A 23,997-nucleotide genomic window follows, 5' to 3' on the forward strand; every position below is an offset into this window, starting at 1 on the left:
TCTATGTTGGCGAATCATTTCAGCCATTCCAGTTACATCAGCTGGATACTCACATGTACGTACATTAATTCACTACCTTAATATTTACAAAAGGCTAGAAAGAAAATTGGAAAAAAAAAGAAGAAAAAAAAGATCATAATAGTAATGCACAACTACCTTTAAGTTCTTAGACACAAAGAGAGAACAGCTGGTAAGTCAGGGGTCATTTGAAAACCATGAGGATCCTGGCTGATATGTACTGTATATCTGAATATCAGTCTGTCTGTGGCAGTGAGACATCGTTGTTTTTGAGGTATATTTTGCTTGCATGTGACAATGCAGGTTGCACACACAGTACGGTGTTTCCTAAATTTGTCTTTATCATAAAGTGCTAAACACTGAGTGGAATTCTTTTTTGTTTTTTAAAAAAAAGCAACAGGCTACCGCTGCTGTTGGTAAGGCTAGTTATCTAGGTATGTAAAAAAAGAGATTAAAAAGAGTCAGCACAGGTCAGGTCAGTTTTGCTGACATTAACACGCGTCTGCTTCACTCACACTGAACAGAGATTTAATGTGTGGACATCATGTACTCAACACGGGGCTCTTATTCTTTGTAAATGAAGCAGCTCACGCAACATTGTAATACCAACGACTGAAAACTGGGATTCCATGGATTGTAATGACATTAACTTGTGTTACCATGTGACTTAAAGTTAAAGGCAAAGAGAGTTGAAGCTCAAGTATTTCATTCAATGAACTGATCTGCATCCGTATCTCAACCTGGTAAACAAAAAAGACTTGACACTGAGTGTACATTCGTTTTCTCCCGTCATGAATAGCAGTAACTTTGAATTTCCTTCATTACCTGGTCCCCGTTCTGTTGTGTGTGTCTGTATTGCTACATTGGAATTGGCAGTATAGCAGTCCTTCCAGGATTTCGCAGGCTGTTTCTGTGACTGTAGTGACCACAAATGCTTTTCTTTTGCGATGAAAATGGTTGAAAATGTTGTTGCATTTTATTTCCCCCCACACATAATGTGAAATTAAAGGCTAACAACAGGCTGTCTAAGCGACCTACGAAGTCAGAATGGAAGTACAGTTAGTTAAAATGATGTTGACATGGGTGATGTTGATCGTGAATTAGGATCATCACAGTCCTGACTGAGCTGCTGTGTCTGAGATTTGCAGCCTTTGTGCGTGTGAGACACTCGCTCACAGCAGTCTGTCTCACTTTGTGTCTATTTTTACATCAAAATTCAACTGCTAACAATCAGAAAAGTATGTGAAGTGTCTGATTCACCGGACTAAGTTCATTCCTGCTCTGTATGTAGCTCTATTAACTGCACTCTGTCTGTCTGTCTGTCTGTCTCCCCCTCCGTGAGCAGTAGCAGCGTAAAGTCACAGTTTCACTGTTTTCACTGACTAAGTTCCCCGCTCATTAGAAAATACTGTTCTCAGTCAAGCTGGATTTTTGCCAAGAGGTGGAGGCAGAGGCGCACAGTAAAGTCCCCAGTTGTGATGACACAGTGTCTGCAGCTCAACCCACTTTTTGGTCCAAACACATCATTTGGAAAAAGACTGACCAATGACAAATGATGAACAACCTCTGTCACAGTGATTTGCCTTGCAGAAAACTATGGTGATTGGACAAACCTGCAGAAAAGGGACTCGGTAATTGGTGGAATTGGCATTAATTGCTGTGATCACAACATTGCAAATTCCTGGAGGGACTGGTACAGGATATGCCTTGCACAAGGATGTGCTTAAGCTAACCACCTTCTCATTTCGCCTCTAATCCGCCAAACTCTGACAAACAGCCTCACCACAAAACCCTTTGTTTCTATCAACAGCAATTCCCTGTTCTCTGTTAAATAATGTTTTGTTTTTGAGGATATCAACACAAGAAATGTTTCCCATTATATTCAAACACCTTTACCCTCATTGTTTTCCAAAAACACAAAACTAGAAGAGTCGGTAAGCACTCGTGTTGTGTACTATTATCACGCCACCGTGCTGCAGAGTGAGCTATGGTTTGAGGTTTGCAGTTTGGGAGTAGAGGTGCAAAGGCAGGAGAGTCAGGGGAGCAGCCTCAGATCTTTGCTTTTGTTGAAAGGAGTAAGCAGGAAAAGGCTTGTGTTCTAGTTTGTTTGTGTTTCTGTTGTATGTTCGGTTTCACTCTGTTTCTAGCTTTGCATTTGACATCCTGTGTTTGTATCGTTTTTGGACTGATATGTGTTAAGGAATGTTGCCATACATACATACGTGTGGGTAAGCGTGTTGTGATGTGTGTGTGTGTGTGTGTGGTGTCAGTGTGTGCATGAAGCCGCTTGAATCTCACTCAGTCAATAACTTGATCTCGTTGGCGAGGAGGGTGTTGAAGTTGTAGGCTGGATCGGGGAGGTCCGGCAGGTCAGCCAAGGTGGGCGCGGTGGACTGGCGTGGCGACGACTGGGAGGGCTCGGCCAGCTCCGGGTCACTCTCACTGGAAGTAGAGCCCACGCTCATGTTGCAGACGGCCTCGGGCAGCGAGCCACCGCCAGACGGCACCGCGCACACCTCAGGCTCACTGCTGGTCTCACTGGTGCTTGACACGACAGACAGCAAGGACATCTTGCGGGTGAGGCGGCTGGGGAGCATCGACAGGGCAAAGTCGGCGACGATGCCCGCCACGTCCATGCCGCAGGCCTGGTCGAAAGCGATGAAGCCCACGTTGGCGTTGGCCTCGCAGACCACAAATGAGCCGTCGTTGAGTTGCAGGAGGTCAATCCCACACACATCCATGCCAAGGATATTAGACACCTCTATGGCCAGCTGCTTTCCCTGTTCACTCAGTGGACACATCATACCCACACCACCTAACAATCCAGGAAGAGAGAAAGAGAGAGGTTAATACACACCACTAAAAACTGACTTTGACAAGTCATTTTGAATAATATCAGAACTGCCACTTCAGTCCACACTGAGCTAGTGAAAGTGCCCACATGACCTGTCACATAAAAAAAAATAATCTGATAACGGATGTCACATCCTCAACTCGGCGGAAATAGCGTGTGCAATGGAATTTGACAAAAAGAAATATGATTTAAACCTGGTATCCAAAACCAGAGCAACTATTTAACCAAAAACATTAGAACCAGTCAACTCAACTGAGCACAGATTTCATGCGATCAAAGTAAAGAGGGCATTTAGGAGCGTCCACATTAAGTAGTGATTATGGGGGGGGGGGGGGGGCAAAGTGCGGTAATTCAATATGTGAGTGAGATAATATTCAATAGTTAAACAATTAACTGTGTCATCGCGGACTCTGGCTGAGCGTCTGCCTACCCAGGGAGCAGTTGCTCTGCATGCGACCGTCAGTGGAGCAGCGTAGCATGGAGCCGATGACGCGGCCGCCCACCAGGACCACCCGCACGTCGCGGCCGTGCGACTCCTTCACATACTCCTGAAACAGGTAGGGCGTGTCATGGCGGATCAAGTGGCACAGGTCTGTCAGGTGGTGTTTGTCCCGTGCTAGGAACACTGCCTTTCCTGGAAGGAGGAGGAGGAGGAGGAGGAAGAAGATTTGAGTTGAGGGGAAGAATGAAAGACAAGCTACTGTAGTATTCAGGATTTTCAAGATAACTGAAGTGGTGTTATGTTAACGTGTAAACATGCAGCCTGCCCGGGTCTAATATTTGCGTAATATAAGGATTACTTCCTCAAAGTCTCTGCTGACAAGTAGCTGCTTTTGCTGACCAAGTCTCACGCTCAGTTCCCATTTCTGATGTTTGGCTATCATGGACAGGACAAAAAAAACTTGTCAGCCACAGAATGGCTTCTCACAGAGGATAGAAGACGCCCGTTTTAATTAGCACCACTTGGCTCTGTCTCCCGTTTGTCAGGCCCTCTGACCCCTGTTCCAGCACCAGGGAATATCATGTGACTGCTGTGTGTACGTGCATGTGTGAGTGTGTGAGGACGTGGTCCCTGGTTAACATTATAAAGATGTGAATATGGACCCTGGCAGGCATCATGTAACACTTGATGCAATGCAAGGCAAACAAGGAGTCGTGACTCAGGGAGACACGAGATTATGACGGGTCTGTTCTGATGACACAGCATTGTTTGTGCGCCTAAAGGCACACACTAATGTTGGGGATTTTCACCATTTCACATCTGTGTCTTTATAAAAAAAGAGCAACCGATACGTCCCACCTCCTCCCCTCAAAGCCACGCACACAAATCAGGGGAGGTCACTGTTTATAGAGGAACTTAAATTTAGCCTGCTTTTTTTTTTTTTTGCCACGTTTCTTTGACTCGCTTGATTACTTCTGCTATCTTCATCTCTGCTTCACTTCTTCACAGGCAGGCTGCATGCAGGCGGGACTATTAGAGACTCAGGACAAAATAAGATAAAGAGAGTCACTGGAAAAAATGGCCAACAGCCATTTGTTCACACGCCTTTATATTTGCTTAAGAAAAGAAAGACAAGCTGGACTTCGGCCAGGGTCAAGAGTCAACCACAGAAGGAAATAAAGCAACCCTTGGGAACGCCTTGAAAAGTCACATTCATGGCTGACCCTCAGCTGTTTTCCCCAACAGTGTGGTAAGATGGAAGCATAACATGTCTCACACTGTGAACTGAGGCCAAATGAGAAACTAGGGTCAATTTGTAAACTGGAAACTAAAATGCAGAACCTAGCAGCGGCTGTGCAAGCGCCTGTCGCAGCACCACAGCTCTAATAATTTAACACTCTGTTAATGAATTTCATATAAGGGTGGGCTGAGCTGCAATAAGGGGCCTGCAGTGCACAGAGGTGTGGTGTCGTGGAGAAGACAGTATGTCTTACCTCTGTGGCCACGTGCGTTCTTCACCACAACCGGGTAGCCGAGTGGCTCGGCCTCGTCAATCATCTTACGGAAGTTGTCGTGCCCTCCTGGGAAATGCCCACACACACAGACACACAAGCATCCAGAGGGTGAACATTTAAAAAAACGTAAATAAAATAAAAAAATACAGGAGGGAATTCAAGACTGGGATCAAACATTGCTATACAAGTCATCAGGAGAGATGACCCTAACTTATACTTGTCTTGCCGCTGTATTCGTGTGATTGGAACATCAGTGGTTGCTGAAGAATGCATTAATATGAAGCAGCTGACCATATGCAACACAGGATCATTACAACAGCTTGCAGCAACAGATGGACTTAAGCCTTTTCAGCCTTGGCTTGAGAACCCATTGAGAAATTTGTTTAAAAAACCTCAAAAAACAACAACTTATTTCCCCTTCCTCTCTCCACCCCCAGCCCCAGTTTGCCTGTCTGGTCTCATTGTGGCATTCGGTCAAGGGAACAGATGTGAACTACAGTGTCACGTAGCTTTATTTTTTTTACAGACGCACATGTGTTTTGCAGTGAGCGGGAGGGAGAGCAGAGGATAAGGAGAGGGTGGACACCAAGTGTAGGCCCTTCCACGTCACAAGCTGCTGAGTCGGTCAACAGGAGGAGGGGGCAACGGATTTCTTTTTCATGTATTTTGAAAAATCATGAGTTGTGGGGTGGAGCAATGGGGAGGGGGGCCGGGGTGGGGGTGGGTTGTTACATAAGCTCTCCAGCTGCTCTGCATGCATTGCCTGGCCTACTGTGCAGAGAGACAAATGGAATGTAGGCCAAACACCCCTTTCCTCTTTTTTTCTCTCTCTCTGTCTGCATCTTTCTCCCTGGATGTTTGCAGTCTTTGTTTTTTTTTATATATATATATATATATATATATATCTCAACAAGATGCAACAATAAAAACAGGATTGCAGCTTGTGGTGTGAACGCTGTGACAAAACATATCAGACTCTCTCATATGTGTTAAAATCACACATATGAGAAGTTTGGTCCATGTAGAGCATTTCTCTCAATTGTTTGAGTAATCTCAGTGGACTGGTGAATGTGGAATTAATTACAAATTGGCCTCCAGATATGATTTATTACACTGTGTTTATTCATACATTTAGACATTAAATTATACTGTTACTTTCAAATAATCTACGGCTTGTGTTTACTGTTTTTTTTTTATGTTACCGGCATAAATAAACCATGCACACACTGAGAAGTAGATGTGTTATTAAAGTCGGTTACATACCACATTCATCTTCTAACTCCCTCATTATACTCACGGCGCTGTGGAGACTCACAGCTTCAGTCATCTTAGTTACAACAACACAGTGCGAACAAAACAAATCAACACAATGAAGAAAAGAAGAGAAAGAAAAAAAAGAATAATTAACATCAGGTACTGATTTACCGTAGGAGAAAGTGTCGGGAAGAGGCACCCCGTGGCCAGCCAATTCCTGAAAGGTCCAGAACTTATTAACACAGTTGAGTATAGCCTGGGGTCGGTTGATCAGTCGACAGCCCATTTTCTCCAAGTGGCGAAGCACAGTGATGTCACTATCTGACTGCACCCAGGGAGTGGGCACCCGCACCACCACCACCTGTGGATAGGATGTCACCAATTCCTGTTCCACTCGCAGACCTGAAGAGTGAGATTATAGAAAAGAGACCATTAGATGAAAATACATCATTTGCACACTCCAGGACAATTGATTTTTATATCCCCAAAGTAATTTTTTTTACTTTCGCTGGGAACATAATATAATACAAAAAGTGGTTGGTGAGCTTTTGAATCCATCATCTACTGGCTGGTGGAAAAGTTTACTCCTCCTCATGGAGACTGTTTGTGGACATTGCTCCAGTTGTCTGGTCACCACACTGCCCCAGACTGAGAGTTGGCCAGGCTACAACGCCTGTGGGTTCAGCCATGAATTTAGAACGTGTGCTGACTGCTGATGCCATTATTTACATTCAGACCATATCCATATACATTACTCCCCTGCAGTGTTAACTTCCTTGTGTCACTGTAGGACAGGGGGTGTGGCAGCCCTATCTGGAAGCCCAAGGGTCACAACTTTAATTTAAAGCGTGGTAAAGACATCGTTATAAATACAACACATGCATTTATTTATTGTTAAATTCTGGGTTATTTAGTGCACTAAGCGTAAACGCACTCCAAACATGTGCTTTGAGAGCACATGAAGACCCTTGCCCACATACAGCTTGAGATTAGTTTCCTATTTGAAAGTGGTCTGAAGACTTTTGGACAAAACTGAAACTGTGAATTACATCAAGTGAGGGTGATTTGTTTACCTACATGCTAAGGGAAATGCCCACTCTGTGTGGTTCGTGATTAATTCCTCTTTTTATTTTATTTTTAAACAAAATTAGGGGGATATTTGGTGTATAACGGAAGTGAAATTACATCACAGCTGGACACTCAAATTGCAAGTGGAGGTGACATTTCAAATCGCTCTATTTTATATGTCCAAGTTTTGGAGCACACGTTAAGAGTTGCATCCCTACTTTTCCAGTGTTTTCAAGCAATTCAAACTGATTTTAATCTGTAAACTCCCAGGTTTTTTTTTTTTGTGGAGGTCTACTGAGGCTGCTTCAACTACCAGTGGTGAGTGCAACATGGATAGCGAAGTAAACACGTTGCTGACCTTGTTGTGCAGTTAAAGTCTACATTTCATAATGCCACAAACTGCCCACATGGGGGGAACAGGGGGCAGGGCATTATCCATGTGTGATGCAACATAGAGATGCATTTTCAAGCACATTTACATGGATTATGTCGTCGATTATGCTCTAGTGTGGAGTTTGAATGCTCGCCTGGACAAAAAAACCTGTCTCTGATCAGTCATCAGTGTAGCACTGCGTGAGTGTTTGATGGCAAGAATTAGGCTCGCCTGATACGCTCTTCATACATCTGAAAGTTGCCATTTCATCATTCACTCTCTAGCAACACAGCCAAACAGGATTTTGTGACAACAGAATATTGGCTCGATATTGCCCAAACACAGATGGCAAATTCACTAGCCTTAGCCAAAGATTTGGCAGCACTTATCTGGTGACTGGTGTTACTTTGTCACCCTGGATGAGAAGAGGAAACAGAGACACTGTGAGATTTTTCAGCAGGCGATGCGACTCAACAGCTCATCTTGACGAACCGCGTGGGTGACAAAAACCTGTGGGAACGTGCGAGTATGCACAAAGTATACTGTACGTACGGGAAGGAGACACCAGTGCAGCACTCCACCTCTACCATGTCCTGAATTCATCAGCCATCTTAGAATCTGCAGGTACACCATGGTAAATGGTCTGTATATATATATAAAGCGCTTTTCTAGTCTTGATGACCAGTTTTTGCCATTCACACCCTGCCAGCACAGCCATCAGGAGCAACGTGGGATTAAGTGTCTTGCCATAAGGCACATCAGAATGTAGACTAGCGGAGCCAGGAATCAAACCCACAAACTTTAAGTTGAAGGGTTAGAGATGTCTTGCAGTGGTAGCATGGACAACTGGGAGGGGTGACACAAGGGCAGATGAAGCCATGAAAAGCCTGCTGCTGTCCCTCCTTTGTGTTCCCTCTTCCTCCTCATAATCTCAGTGTAGGAGAGGATTTACTGTCTTTCTAGCCCTATTCAACACTCTCACACTGCTCTGATTGTGCAGCCGCTAGGGAAGACAGTGAGTGGTGTTACAGTGGGAAGTGTCAGGGGATGTGGTCTCATGGTTTTTGACAGTGTTCACTGTTAGTGATGCTCATAGCATCTCCAGGGGAACCAAACAGAGACCAGTGCGGCAGCCAGATGAATAGGACCGATTCACTGCACTATCTGTCATATGACCACCACAGACAAACGTTTTGGTGCATAAAAACAAAGGTGACATATTGTCGTTTTTGTGGAACAATGTCTTAATTTTCTGTTTGTGTGACCTGTTTCTAAATTATTATCGGTGGCGGCGTCCTATTGCCTCAGCATCCCACTGTCATATTACTCATGCTTCAACGAACTGTACATGTGCATCGCATTTTCAATCTCCCCGACAAAAGCTGTCAAGCATAACAAGCATTCTGTGCATACCATACCGCTGCAACATCGCAAAGCCAGCAGTGCCAACAAAATGCTGTATGCAACGTTTGGCTGGTGGTTTCCTGACAGTGCTAAATGTAGCCTCAGTCTAATCCTGGATATCCTCGCTAAATGAGGCTTTCCCACAATTTCCTACAGAATGTTTAGCTTTGTAGGCTAACAAGGCCTTCAATATTCCATTTGCATACACAGTATATGTATATGTATATAGTGTGGACCTACTCTGAGGCCAGGCAAGTGTGGAGATAATGAACCAACATGGCTGCTGGCTACTTTGCATTGATCTCCGGCAGATACGACGTGGCACCATAAAACATCTACTTCACAGTGGTGAACATCAGTTTGTTCATTTTACCTGCTATTTGGCAAGCGCAGCACTACAGCAATAGATGAACGTTTATGATTTATGCATGTATCATTAAACCCATGAGTCAAGCTTGTAAAAATCATTATGTATTTGTAGAGAATTGATGAGTCAGTATAATGGCAGAGTGAGAGTGTATAAACTTGCCAAGTCTTACTGAATCATTATTTCTATAATTTAGACATGATGCTAGTGTGAAAATACTTGTTACCCACCAGAACCAGTGGTTTGTATAAACAAAGAAAACTGCACCATGGACGTCAACAGATTTTTCCGGGCATGTCAGGGTATGCAATCTTATTGTACCTAGAGAAAAGGCGCCATGAGCTCTTTGGCAAACCCAATAAAATGCAAATGTTCCTGTTCCTACAAGTGAGACACTGTGTGTTAATTACTAACCGGGATGTTCCCTGGACGCATTAGTCTGTGCTATCAAATCACTTCATTTTCTTAAAAATGTGTGTATTTTCCTTCCCGATAAAGAACCTAAAGTGTGCGATAAACAAAGTGGTGTCTTTTTACGAACTGAAAAAAAAAAAATTAAGTTTGTGGTTGTAAAGTCATAACAAAACAAGTTACAACATATCATGTATGCCGATGCTGGTACAAACGCTCACATGTCTAGCGGTAAATGAACGATCCAAACCTGCATCTATATGATCCGTCTTCTTACTCACTGACATAGACGCGTTGCATTTATCGTGTTTGGAGTGACCATGTGTAAGGATCACGAAGGATTGTGACATCAAGTGATGTCTTGGCTCTGTTTAAGCTTCTAACAGCACAGGTCATGGGATGTGAAATGCCTCCGGCCAGCTGTAGGCTGGCTTTGGCTGTTTAATGTGAGCAGCCATCGATGCTCATTAAAATAAAAGAGTGGTTGCATGTGCATGTGTGTATTTATCACTCCTCATGAGGACAGACTGAACTCATTAACTTCAGAGTGAAACATGGACCTCAACCTAGCTTGAGCACACAATAAGGGGCCATCAGAATGACAATTTGACATAGTGAGCTGTAAAAGAGTTAGCAGTTTTAGGACTGTGACTGCATCCTGACCTACCCTAAAAGAAGTACCACTTGTGCAAGAACACATTTGAGCTAATGAATTCATTCAAGAACAGCATTCACCTTACCATACACATGTAACGTCGTCGTAGACTAAACCACTGCAGACTCTGGAGGATTCGACAGTGCAAGCACAGAGTGGATCATGTTGGGGCCAAATTACAATGATGCTCCAATGGCAATACAGAAAAATATAGCTTGCTGGTGGCTTTTTGTGGCCGCTTCCTCCTTCTCTGTCGCTCTCTTGAGATCCAAATGCCTTAATTTCAAAAAGTCCATAATTTGAGTGTTTCCTTTGGCACAGTGGACTTCAAATTGGTTATTTATAGCCTTTACCAGGCTTTAATCAAGCTCTACATGTGCCATTCCCCCGCCAGAAGTTGTTGAATGTGCCCATTTTGGATTAAAGCAACCTGAACAAAAATCAATTTAACTCAACATCAACTGATTTAGAAACTTCCAACTTTGGAGCTTCAGTACATTATATGCAAATGAAGCATGGTTAATGTATATCTAGGTGAATGTAGAGTGCCCTGGGATATTATACACTTAGCATCCCTTGCAGCAGCGCATGTACTCCATTGCTTCTTGTGTTTTAAAACATATAATGTGGCTAGACTGTTTACTGGCTGTTAATCTGTGATGTCAAGCCAAGGGTCAGAGGATATTTACTGTGTGGACAATTTAGAGCCAGCATGGATTACAGGTCATGCTAACTGCCTTGCTCTAGTTGTGTGTGTCTTGCAATGCGAGAGGTCTGGACAGCTGTCTCCATACATACACTATGCATTTAGCATTTTGGGTTACAACCAATAGTTGAGATCGGATTTTCTAGCTATGCAAGCAAAACTTTTGATCCAATGTCACAAGACTAAGACTTGTTTATGTTCACAAATATCCCTTTAGCTGGACATGTGAAACACATATCACATATCGGGCCTTCTGTTCTATTGCTGGTATTTGAAACCCTAATGTTCAATATAAAGCTTTGCCTAGGTGTATCAGAACAAAATGGCAACGTGGAGAAGTGAGGAAAATTACATGCCGCCCTGTCTCACCTCTCTTCGTCCCAAATCCTCTCCCAACTAGTCAGCCTCTGCTAATGCCAACCTACTCTCATGTTAATTGAGACTTCCACACCTCTCATCTAGCGACACAGTCCCACTTCACACCGCCCTGACAAATTCCATGTGTGTCTGTTTGTCGAGTGTTCCTACTGCTACCATCACTTAATCAAGGCCTTTGGGCTCAATACCATGAAATGTTGTCATAGGAGAACAGGCTGAACACAAATATTGTGCTCTGGGAAAAGCTGTGGGCTGGAAAACAAAAGACAGACTGAAGATGTGTCATTAGAGTTTAAACTTGGTTGCACAGAGGAGGGATTATAGAATATGGAAAACCATGAACACCATGAAGTTTATCAAAGTGGAGTCATTTCAGTGCACAGCGTTGTCTTGTATATTCAGAACCATGCTTGTTATGATTTATCTCTCTCTCTCTGTACACGTTGTGTTATGACATTTTGTGTGTAATTGCTAATTTCCACTTCTGTGATTGATTATTATTATTATTATTATTATTGTGGTATCGTGGACCTGTGATGACCTTTGATATTTGGACACCATGGACTTTGCTATAAAGACCACCGTTGACTTTAGTATCCTTGAATGATGACATAGCTAGGCTAGTATATTGTTAGACAGACTTATGCTAGAACAGACTAGAGTGATCATGTAACTGTTGGAGTAACTTGCTCAAACAAACGGTGCCAGATACTGGAGAGTGTCTCTTACTTCGTGGATCCAAGATACTACAATTATTATGAGAATGTTTGGTTTAATTATCAATGTCCCTTGTTAGTAACCTGTCAAGTAATAATGACTTGACAGATTAATATAGTAAATGATAATAATGGTATCATATATGCATATGTGCTTGATATTTTCCTTGTTTTCACCTCAATGCATTTTATATAAACCCAAAATGTATGTAAATGTGGTGTGCATGAAATTCCAAATTCTTTAATTAATAAATAATTTAATGATTAATCTACTCTTCAGTGTTAAAAAAAACCCATTGTGTGTTTCATATGTTGCTCGCTTACTATTTTCTCTGTTCATCAATTAGTTGTTTTGTATATAAAATGCCTACAATTACAAAAACATGTTTTCCAAATCTCAATTATGAGCTTTTTGTCCAAAGAAAACTGAAAATATTCACATTTATCAAACAGAAATCAACCTAATCAAAAATCAAAACAGTTGCCAATCAATTATCAACTAATAATCGGTTAATTATTGCAGCCCTTATCTGTACGTGCGACCTCCCTACATTTACATTTGAGAGAAAATCCCCCCAAAGAATGACACCAGTTGTCTTCTATGATCTCATGACTCGGTTTCTCTCGGTTTTGTTAATCTGATCATCTGTTGTTGGGATTGCGACACTCAGCAAAATTGAATCAAGAGTGATCGCTCCCCTCAGAGAGGTAGCTCTCAAGAAACTGGAAAGTGGGTTAGGCGGTCACGGCACACTTCGCTCCTCTGCTAGCAGCTAGCTCTCCCTCCCCTCGCTGTACTCTGTGGAGGGGACCCCAAACAATAGTGTGTGTGGACCGCGCACACTGCTGCGTGGATCTCGAATAATAACCCGCGTTCCACAGCCGTATTAACTCACACAGCCCCGCGAACAGACAGATTGCTTTCATTAGCTGCCTGCTACTCACCCAATTGTCCCTCGGTGATCGTCAATACAATTTGATCCATGAGAAGTGAGCGGAATTCAACATCCTCCTCGGCGCAGCGCTCCTTCAATGCCCGCAGGATCTGAACTTGTGGATACTCCTGGCTGATGCGCCGGTCGGTCACGAACCAAACCCGAGAACACATTTTGTTTTGGCTGCGTGGATTCAGAAAGGCTAGAGACACAACGGGTGTCGCTGTGAGGAAAAGGGGGGGCCGGTGCGTGATGGCAGCGCGGGATCCGGGGCTCTGGTCGGGCGGCTGCAGCGATAGCACAAGAGATGCTCACACAATGGAGACCTCGGCGGCTAGCGGTGCGTGCAGGCTGCGATGTGGCTAGAAACGCGACCACGACTCAACCGTTGTCTGGGCCGAGCCGGCGAGGATAGCTAATGCTCCTTATCACATTTGTTTGCCTTCCTTTGCAGCCATCTAATCCTCTGCTGTTAGACGAAGCCAGGCCGCGCCAATTCGACACAGGCGAGTCACACACACACAAAAAAAGATATCGACCACAAAAAAACTTGCCTCTATCAAGCGAGGAGCAGTTCTTGGCTCAGCGTGCCCACTGGGGCGGACAAAGCGCGAGCTGCGCCGCTGTGTGCTCCTCTCGCGGACTCGAAACTCGCAGTAAAGTTTCCCAGTGACCGCAGCAGTCCGTCTTCAGTTTATGACAATAAACTTAGCGAACACACATCATCGACCACCGTCTCCGTTTGGCTGCTGTCCACGAGGTGTTGGTGCTGAAAAGTGCACACGATTGGTTTACAACTCCATTTCTCCGCGTGCCCGTGGACGGTTAACGGGACCTGCCCCACAATAAAAAGGCTTGGAGGGGCGCGAACCAATCGCAACTCATGAACGTCCCCATTGTCCAAACAGCACGCGGAAGGCGTAGGCGAGGGCGGAGACTGGCGAGGGCGCGCGGAGTACTTTGCGTGGAGTCAGTCTGCAGTGCGCACGAGATCGCGCACTTCATGAACCGGTTCAGACCAGACGGTGCAAGGAGGTTTGGCGAATACCGTCAGCGTTGTCTCCATGCTGAAGTGGCAGGAAATGAAAAAAGGACGTCGCGTATCAAAGACGCCACCATTTCCCTCGCGTTGTCTTCCCTCGTGTGTTTCTAGAGACCGTGAGGAGTTTATTTTACAAATACCTTGTTTTTTAAACTGTGTCACCCGAGGACAACCCCGGCTCGGTGAAGGGGAAACACTTCTTCCGCGTGATAATGAAGCGAAATTATGCGAGTGACCCACTTCTGCTATTCTTTTCCCTCTCGTTCCGTGTGGCGTGAAAAGGGACTGTGCCACGACATCATTGGTGGCGGGGGTATCTTCGTAGAATGTGAAAACAGACTTTACAGCACAACATGACAAAACAATGCCACAAATCCACTCCTTACAACAACCGATCGTGCCTGATAATTGTTTTTACGTTTTTACGTTGTATTAAGTCTGACAGTAATCCTGTCATAATTCAGTGAACACCCGTGGGGGTTTTGTAAACAGGCAATACTGATGGATAATTCGGCATACTTGTAATGGTGCAAAATGTGAACAAATGTGGAGTTTAGTTGCACAGACGACACCATTAAGTTAATATCGTGTAGCCCCTCCCAAAGCATTATGGGAAGTGTAGTTCCAAGACATGGGCCGTTATTACGTGCATATTGTACACTGACTTCCATTCATTTAGACAGCTTAACCAAAGTCTTGTCACTAACCTTAACCACAACCAGTTGAATTTAACCAGAGACTTGTATAGTGTAGTGTAGTTTTGCACGGTTAAACTATTCGTTTTTACAGGCTTTGTGGTCGAGGTTTATTTATTTTTATAATGCTTTAGAATTTAAAAATAATGTATTTAAATAATTTTGTATTTCTCTATTTTCAGAGTTTTATCATTTATGAACATATTTAATGCAGGATTAATGGATATCTATCTATTATACTGATGCACTGCACTATATTATAATTAGGCCTTGTGTTTACGCTTCTTAATTTGTTTCTTTACTTTCAATCGCATAAGATCCCACAGCAGGATCAAACCGGACAGAGTGAGTTGTGCTGCCTTATCGCCACACAGAGGCGGGAAGGCGTCGGAACGGACACATTCCTCATGACAATCGAGCTAGTAGTAAACAGCAGGCGGACGATTTCTGCTGTAACACCAGCCTACTGCAGTTGTCCCCATTCACGAATCCCCCCCCCCCCCCCCCCCCCCCCGCACATCTGTGCAGCTGCAGTTCCGAGGCACCACGGGATCATACTGGGCACAGACTGTGCTGCAATGGAATATCTATTGTGGACTTTATGCGAAAATTATGCCGGGGTATTAACACAGACGCTGTTCACAGTGAAACCACCGACTTAACAAACGTTCCGTTGTGTTTGGCTTTGAAGAGAAGTCAGGACACACCAGGGACGCTTGTTGCAATGTGAGGAGTCATTGAATGACTTGAAACAAAGTTGACAGTGTTTGAACAGACGTTGGTAGCCTCATCTATATTTAACCATTATTTACCAACGTCTGTTGACAACTAATGGTTAAACATAGATGAGGCTACGAGCAAGATTTTATTTGGGTTTTTATGAGCCATGCACACACACACACACACGTCTTGGCCTAGAGAGACCTCTGGTGGTGGATTTACAAATTACACTTGAGTCAGAATGAATTCCAAATTTCACACTGTTATGTTTTTTTCATGGCTGTAATTGAAAAGTTACTGTATTTTTTGTAAATGATGGACTGTATATATATATATATATATATATATATACATATATTTATTTATACATATATATAAATACATATATATATGTATGTATGTATGTTTATATAATCTTTCATTCTCTTTCACCCAAAGTTTTATAAAGGAACAGGAATTCAGCGAGGCATAGCATCATACTGCTGCTCTGATAATCCTCCTCCAGTTATATGATAAATAGTTCTTCAACCATTGCAAGAACCCACTCCATCCAGACGAGTGCAGCACTGAGTTGTTTATTTAATTACCTGAAATGGAATTCCTCCCCTATATTCACAATATGTAGATATTCCCAAGTATAGCTGCTGAATGCAAGATGTTTCCTATAATGTCAATTTATTGATGATTTAAGTTTTCAAGCTTCCATTGTGTCATCCCATTGTGTGGTCCATAAAACAGTTGCAATGACACCTTGTCCTCAAATCTGCACATCCATACATTCATTCATCCATCATCTACCACTTTATCCTTTAACATGCAAACTCCAGTTGTGATCAAATGCTCGAGGGCACACCGTGGTGTAGTGGCTACTACTGTTGCCTCACAGCAAGTCAACTTTATTTCTAGGGCACATTTAAAAACAACCATAGTTGAGTTTGGCGTTTTCTCCCTACAGTCCAAAAACATGCAGAGGTTAATTGGACAATTGGCCCACAACCCTCATGCAGGGGATAAAGCGTTAGATAATGAATGAATAATTAAAGGCTTTTTTAAAGAGGGGGACTGAGTGTTGTTAAAAATGTAAAGTTTGTGCTCATGTCCAGATGAAGATCCTCTTCTTTTGACAGCAGCAAAGGAATCTTACGTTTATTTATGTTTTATATGCAGTAAGACATCCAAGCTTTACAGACAGTTACATCTGTCTATTTAGCACCTCAGTGACGAAGAGTCTTATGTTACTGTGTGTAAGTGTTTAATCTCTACAAGAGAAAAAAATGTTATTTAAATTGGCACTGACAGCCTCGTTTATGTAGGTATATGTGGTGGCTGATAATCCCAGTAAAGAACGTTGTACATGTGTTACTGAGGGGGTAAACATTGTCTTACTTAAAGACAAATGCCATTTCAAATTATGTATTTAAAACAACCCAAAAACCTAAAAGCAACAGCTTTAAAATGATTTTGGTGGCTGGTGAGATTTTTTTCATGATGGACCTTCTATGGAAGAGTCAGTTTTAGATGTGCTGTAACCATGTAGCACCAGTAGGAAGCGCCAAAGCAACACATCACTGTTCATTGAAATTCTCTGCCGAGGATAAAGTGGCTGCAAATGAATGAAAATACTGTGCTTGGAACAATGTTTGTATGATATTGTTATCCACAAAAACCTCTACATTAAAATGACCCTTACTAAAAAACCAAGAACCAGTTTCAGCCCAACTTGTTAAACGGCCAGTCCTACACTTTGCATTCAATATATACACTACTATGCAAAAGTCTTAGGCCACCATTAGATCTGTTGTTTTCAGTAATGCATTCTATGCATTTTTTGGAACACATCCTGAAAATACAGGAAACGGTGTATGCAGTTTTAAAACAAGAAATGTTCTGGGGGAGAAAACAGCTTCTACAGGTTAAGGTATGAAGTATTTAGTGTGACCTCCTCTCACACTCTCTTACAACGTTATTGGTAAAAACCTGTGCTTATCCTGCTATTTCACATCAAAACATATGTGCTGTAACACCAGGTTTATTCAAGACATACACGTGACTCTTTGACAGTTTGCTTACAGGAGGAGTGAGGCTTTCAGTCACATCATTCCAACCCAGATGCCAGTGATCACTGAATTTGACACCTTTGCACATCACTGTATAACAATGAAAACATCAAACCTTGTATGTAAACAAAGGAGAATATAATTGATTTGAATGTGGTAGGTTCTCTAGGTTCTCCAGATTCCCCCCACAGTCCAAAGACATGCAGATTTGGGGATTAGGTAAATTGGACAGTCTAAATTGACCATAGGTGTGAGTGTGAGATGGTTGTTTGTCTCTCTGTGTGTCCCTGTGATGGACTGGCGAATTGTCAAGGGTGTACCCTGCCTATGTCAGCTGGGAGTGGCACAGCGGCCCCGTGGTAGAAGATGGATGGACAAATGTGGCATGTTTGTTTGGTGCCAGACAGCAACAATGCCTTGTAGTTGCCAGGGTTCAGAGGAGAAAAGGCTATAGACTGGATCGAAAATGATAAAATGGAACAGAAACAGAAACTCAAAACAAACAGCTTCAAGCTCACATCAAGCCTGGAAGCTACGCTTGATACTTTATTAATAGGTGTCTTGTGTACCTAATAAAGTGGCAGTTGAGTGTTTGACTACTGAAATGATGCTTGTTGCCTGGGTATTATATTGTTTCACTCACTCACTGCAATACAATATAATATAATGTAATATAATATAATACAATATACTATAATATAATATGATATAATATAAGTTTTAAGGTGAAGACTATTATTATATTATTGTTGTTATTATTTTACGATGGTGCATATCTTTGTGGTAAGTCTACGTGTTGTCCAAAGGGAATGTAACCGCTGCTGAAACTGGGAACTATTTGAATGGATGTGATTTCATTTTTTTCCTATTGTGGTGCATGAATTCATCTTCAACGTGCTCCGGCTGGCGTTGGTTGGAAGTAGTTCCGGTGGTTCAGCAGACGAGCGCAGCACACAGACCCGGGATCTTCGTGCAGTTCAACGCAAACGCGAATACGCGGGGTCGAGTCTGCCCGTCATGACAGTCGGTTGACCAAAGCAGACAGACAGATAGACAGACAGACAGACAATCAGTCAGCTGGACGCCTGTCAGACTGGACACACTCTGTCACTGTGCACGCACACAGCTCCGGTGACAGCGCCTCCTGGACGCCGCTGTTGAAGCTTTTGTCTTCGAGGTGAAATTTCAAGTGCAGGATTGGCGTCTGGAGCTTCTGAAGGAAGAGTGCAGGAGGAGGGGAGAGAAAAAAAGACTCAACCGGCTCATGTTCAGCCACGACGGTGAGTAGAACCTCTGGATGTCAAGACACGAGTGCAGGTTTGTTGTAAATGAGGATTTACCGGGGGAAACGAGGCACTGCTCCCACCAAAAAAAAAAAGAAAAAAGAGGGAAGCGGTTCACTTATAGTTCGCAGCCTGTCACCATAATGCAAACGTGCAGAGTTGCACACGCACACACACACACTGGAGCGTTTCTGTCTTCGTGCAAACTGTCTGTGACATAAAGTCAACTTCTACACTCGCAGTGACTGTGTCGTGGTCACATGCGGACACTTGGAGACTTAATGATCAGAAGACAGTGTTGTGTGTGTGTGTGTGTGCACGCACGCACACAGCTGAAAACACTTTTGGAAGTGATTACACACACCTCCACAGGGATGTCAACGTAATTATACTGAAGTTTATCACCTTCTGTGAAATTATACATTGAATGTGTTTTTGGCTGATAAGAAGAAGGGGATAGAAATTAGGCCACTCACACCTGACATGCCTTAATTGTGTCATTATTACATGGTGACAAATAATTCTTCCTTTTTGTATTTTTCATGTATTTTTGTTGTATGTATGTATGTATGTGTGTGTATATATATATATATATATATATATATATAAATATATATGTATGTATACACAAAAGTATAAGTATTTGCAAAATACCTCGACCAAACAAACATTTAGAGATCAGGACAAATGGAGAAGTGAGATATTCAGAAAGGAGGGAGTTTAAATCCAGAATAATGCAATTATACAACATTTTGGGACGTCTAATTAAGATTTTATTCAACTTCAACATCATTGAAATGACTATACTGCTTCATATTTAATGAATGTGACACAAGTCAATGAGTTGACAGATTCTGTAACTTGTAAAAATCAGTCTTCTGATGGTGCACTCATTCCCAAAAAAGACTATGGCATTTATTTTCAGTCCTACCATCAAAAAAAAAAGAGTCCTCATCTTCCATTATGCTGCAGTGCACACTTATACAATACACTTTCAAAAAACGTACAGATAAGAGGAGGCGTTGCATGTGTTTGTGTATGACAGTCTGAGAGAAAAAAGTAAAGTGTTCGAGAGAGTACCCTGCTCCTGATTTGGATGCACCACTAATTCCTATCAAGATGAGAGCTGTCTGAACAGATTTCGCTCATCATTATTTGCTCTGAGATTTACTTGCGCTTGTAAATGGTGTTGATTGAGGGTAATTTGGCTTTTTAATTGCTGAACAGCTGCCACACTCACTGCTGATTGCCATTGTAGACTTTCTCAGTAGATCACTCATAGACCCCTAAATGCCTCATTAAATCGTTATGCAGAATGGCATGAAACGTGAAGAGAAGGAACTCTCATAATGTTTTACTGATTCGTGTTTTATCATCGGAAAGGTCGCTGTAATTAATGCCAATGTCAGCAAATGCATTGCCAAGAAACAAGTGAGGCGCTGACTTTTGAAAGTTGAATTAAGAGCTATTTGTGGAAACTCACAAATACACCTCAGTTACTTTGATAGATGAACTCCATATGCCAGTATATAAATCAGTCATGGCTGTCAAGATTTTATGTGCTATCCCTGCATAATCATTTTGACTTGTAATATATTCTTTTTTTGTGTGACTTCAAAAAGTAAAGTTGGGCAGCCAGCCTCTTCCCCGTGCCTGTCGAGAAAGATTTGCCACCCAATTAAAAATATGATGTTGAAGTTGAGATGTCGAACTCCTCACAGATTATGACTAAAAGGAGTTTTGTTTAGCAGCTTATTTTTATTTTTTTTTTATAAACAAACCACACAGTTTAAAGTTCTATATTTGTGTTTTGGCACGTGCAGGAACACAGTCTTGGCGTACTTTTTGTGTGTCTCCAGTTTTCACACGGAGCCCATTTTATTGAAAAGCACAAGCGTGTCATTCAGAAGTCTCATGACTTTGACATGCTGCGCAGAAGGTGCTCAGTCGTCCTAACTGCACCACTGACCTCTGTAAACACATCTGTGTGTAACCTTGATTAAACCAAACACATATACCAATAAAGAAGACGCACCTACTTACAACTACTTTACAACTGAAGAGCCATGCTCTTCAGTTGTAAAGATTTACGCCTCTTTTGGTCAAACATGGCTCAGAAAAGAGGAGGAGGAGGAGGAGGAGGATGTTTCCTTTGCCTGCCTCTAATCTGCCTTTGTAATTATCAGGCTACTGCAACATTACTAGATCTCCAGGTCATTTTAATTACCTCGTGTCATATCAATAATCAGCTGTTCACATCATCACTCAGACAAAGTGATCATTGGAATGACCTGACAGACACCTGCAGTTGACAGGGTGTGAAAGAAATCCGCCCTTCGTCCCTGGCTCTTCATCCGCGGCTGCTTGGATGCTGATTTACCTACTACTGCACCAGAGCAAACATCTTCATCATGTGGTGAAAATGTGAACGCATTAGACTCGGGCAGACTTCCTCTCTTTGTAAGTACCTTTAAGTTCTCTGAGTGCTCCCAGTCAGTGATTTTTGTCTCATCCGCCGGAAAGTACACCTAATTTGAATCCGAATGCAGCAAATCCTTTTATCTTGTCAAAATCCTCTTTGATTCTGTTAGAAAAGCACAGCTTTGGTTTTGAAAGAGAAAGATGTAAAAGATAAGATGGGGAGTGATCACTTTTAAACGGCGTCATTTGGATTGAACTCAGCAGTGGCGCTGCAAGCGACAAGAGCTCAGTGCAAAGCTTCCATTGTGAACCTGACGCAAAAAGCCCGTGCCTTACACAAGCTGAGAGCGTTGTTGCACTCTACTGGTTATTTTTTAATGAGCACCAATTGTTAGACAATTTGCATGTAAAACAATGTAATTATAAACAAGCATCAAAAGCTGTACCACTTCTAAAAAATGTAAATTACTCTCCATTATAAAGCGCAACAAAACCTAAGCCATGCCTCCGAGCCACGACCTCTAGGTTTTTGGATGATTCGCTTTTATTATTAATGTTATTCACCAGCCAAACTTTTTAGGTTAGTGCAGTTGGGGGCTTTAATCTATTTTTTGCTGTAAATTAATGAATTTTTAAAGAGGACTAGTCCTTGCTGAATAGTGCTGGATGTGGGGCTGCAGTTTGAGTTGTGGTGACGCAGTGCTACAGCCCCCCCCCCCCCCCCCCCTCTTCACTGTGCAAAGTGTGAGTTCACAAACAGTACCCCACCTCTCTCTTGGGACCTTTCGCTGGGGGAGTTTGCCGAAATGTTGCACTCCTATGTTTTATTTATGACAAAATATGCCTTTTCAAATTTGCCGTTGTCAGAATCTGGAACTGTGATAGCTTTTTCCTTGTCGGCGGTGGTAAGTCTTCTGGGTCGCTAACTCCCTCTTCCTCAGCAGATGTTTTCAGGTGTTATGTTCTGTGTGGGCTTGTAGTGAGTTAATATTTTATTCTGGGCCCTCGGGGGGATCAGTGGAACCGGCTGATTATTATTTTTTTCAATCGGATTTTCTTTCAGACCCGAGGAAAACGGTGTGAACTGAGTACATTCTGTTTCTGTCTGGGAGTCACCGCATTCAGTTGAGTGACACGGGGCAGGCAGGCAGTTTTTAGAAATCACTGAAGAAAGTGTCCTGTCATGGATAAACATTTGTCCACTTTAATCCCCCTCATCATTTTTTTTTCAGGAATTAGTTTGCCTGACCAATAGCTTGAAGGGCTAAGTCCACAAATGTTTTTTTTTTTCTTTTAAATTTGAAACGGTGCATTACATCAATGTCTCCACAGGTCTGCCTTTAAAATAAGGAGACGGTATCAAACGATAATTGCTTAACCCAGCTCCATTGAGAGATGAGCAAGCAGCTCCCATAAGGGCAGCTGATTTGCCTTGATGTCTTATAATTGAACCTTTTCAAGGGTATGTTTTCTGGTGCTGAAGCAGAAAGTAATTAAGACATTCAATGCTGCTTTTTGGACCTTTTTCCCCCTTCCTTTTGAATGGCTCACACTTCTAGACATGACAGCCCACACTATGCCTACAGACTTTCTTTTGACACATTAGCTGTACTCCTGCCAAGGCAGCCCTCCCAGAAACCCCCTCGGCTGTGCACACTCCGGGGTGGGTATTTTGTCATTACTTCATTTTCCTCTGAAAATATTTTGATGCCTCTTTCCTTTGGCTCCCCAACCCCCTTCACTCACCCATCCCCCTGTCTTTCCATTCAAACTTCTCTATTAAAATGCAGAACTGTAAAGCCCCTCTCTCTCTCTAAAAGCCTGCTAGCAGCGGGGGACTGTTAGTTGTTAGTGATGCACACAGCTGAATGTGCGCATCACAGCTACAAAGACTAATGGGTGAATACATTCAGTCACACAATGTTTCCAGTCATGAAAGGTTTGTCCACAGTGAGTGCGGCGAGTAATGTATTTACATTTTTTGAAGGAGACTGATTTCTTGTTCGTCAACAGCAAAATGTGGCTCTTCTTTTTACATTACTCTTCTCTGGATGTGTCAGCTCATATCTCTCAACTTTCACTATTTTCTTCAGGTAAAAGATGAAAATCTGAGCTATTGTACACTCTCTTTTTTTATCATTCAGACTAATGAGACACGAACAATGAAACATTGCTTTTCTCTTTGATGAGTTGCCAGAATGTCCCCACAACACTACTATTATTTCCTATTCAACCGCAGCTCTCTGATGTCTCTCTGATGTGTTTTCCCGATTAGTGATTAAGAGTTAAATAAAGTCAGTTTTTCAGATATTGTGTTGGTTCGTAACTCCATGAGTCCCCAACAAACAAATCATCTTTAACCAGCAGTTCTCTGAAGTGAATTTAGATTTCTGCTCTCCAGATTTCCAGCTTTGCTGCTAAACATGCAGTTTATCTAGTATTTTTTTTTAAATGGTATTATTGTATAATACACTATATTAGAGCTGCAACTAACGATTATTTTCATACTCGATTAATCTGTCGATTACTTTCTCGATTAATCGATTATTCGTTTGGTCCATAAAATATCAGAAAACCTTAAAAAAAATTTCATCAAACCTGGAAATGATGATGTTCTCAAATGTCTTGTTTTGTCCACAAACCAAAATGATTCACTTTTAATGATTTCTTTGTTATCCAGAACA

General features: G+C 42.4%; 2 protein-coding genes across 7 annotated transcripts in view; one reads left to right on the forward strand and one right to left on the reverse strand.

Annotated features, from left to right (window-relative positions):
* Positions 1-1,004: 1,004 nt before the first annotated feature.
* rimkla (ribosomal modification protein rimK-like family member A) lies at positions 1,005-14,361 on the reverse strand. The gene is made up of 5 exons (XM_058642447.1): positions 13,106-14,361; positions 6,254-6,484; positions 4,808-4,894; positions 3,303-3,506; positions 1,005-2,833 (listed from the first exon to the last, which is right to left on the reverse strand). Exons 1-5 carry the CDS (start codon positions 13,266-13,268, stop codon positions 2,313-2,315), a joined length of 1,206 nt encoding a protein of 401 aa, XP_058498430.1. The 5' UTR covers positions 13,269-14,361; the 3' UTR covers positions 1,005-2,312.
* A 4,150-nt stretch (positions 14,362-18,511) lies between these two features.
* The window catches only part of LOC131468347 (forkhead box protein J3-like), a 56,331-nt gene continuing 50,845 nt past the window's right edge, over positions 18,512-23,997 (forward strand). For 2 of the 6 annotated variants that reach the window (XM_058642462.1, XM_058642463.1), the window contains exon 1: positions 18,516-18,889. The gene's annotated coding sequence lies outside the window, so the exon portion shown is untranslated. Of the gene's footprint in view, positions 18,890-23,997 lie in introns of all 6 variants that reach the window. The other 4 variants (XM_058642465.1, XM_058642466.1, XM_058642467.1 and 1 more) reach the window with 3 other exon arrangements.

The sequence above is a fragment of the Solea solea genome, chromosome 11 (genome assembly GCF_958295425.1).
Source record: "Solea solea chromosome 11, fSolSol10.1, whole genome shotgun sequence".
In the NCBI taxonomy this organism is placed as follows: domain Eukaryota; kingdom Metazoa; phylum Chordata; class Actinopteri; order Pleuronectiformes; family Soleidae; genus Solea; species Solea solea.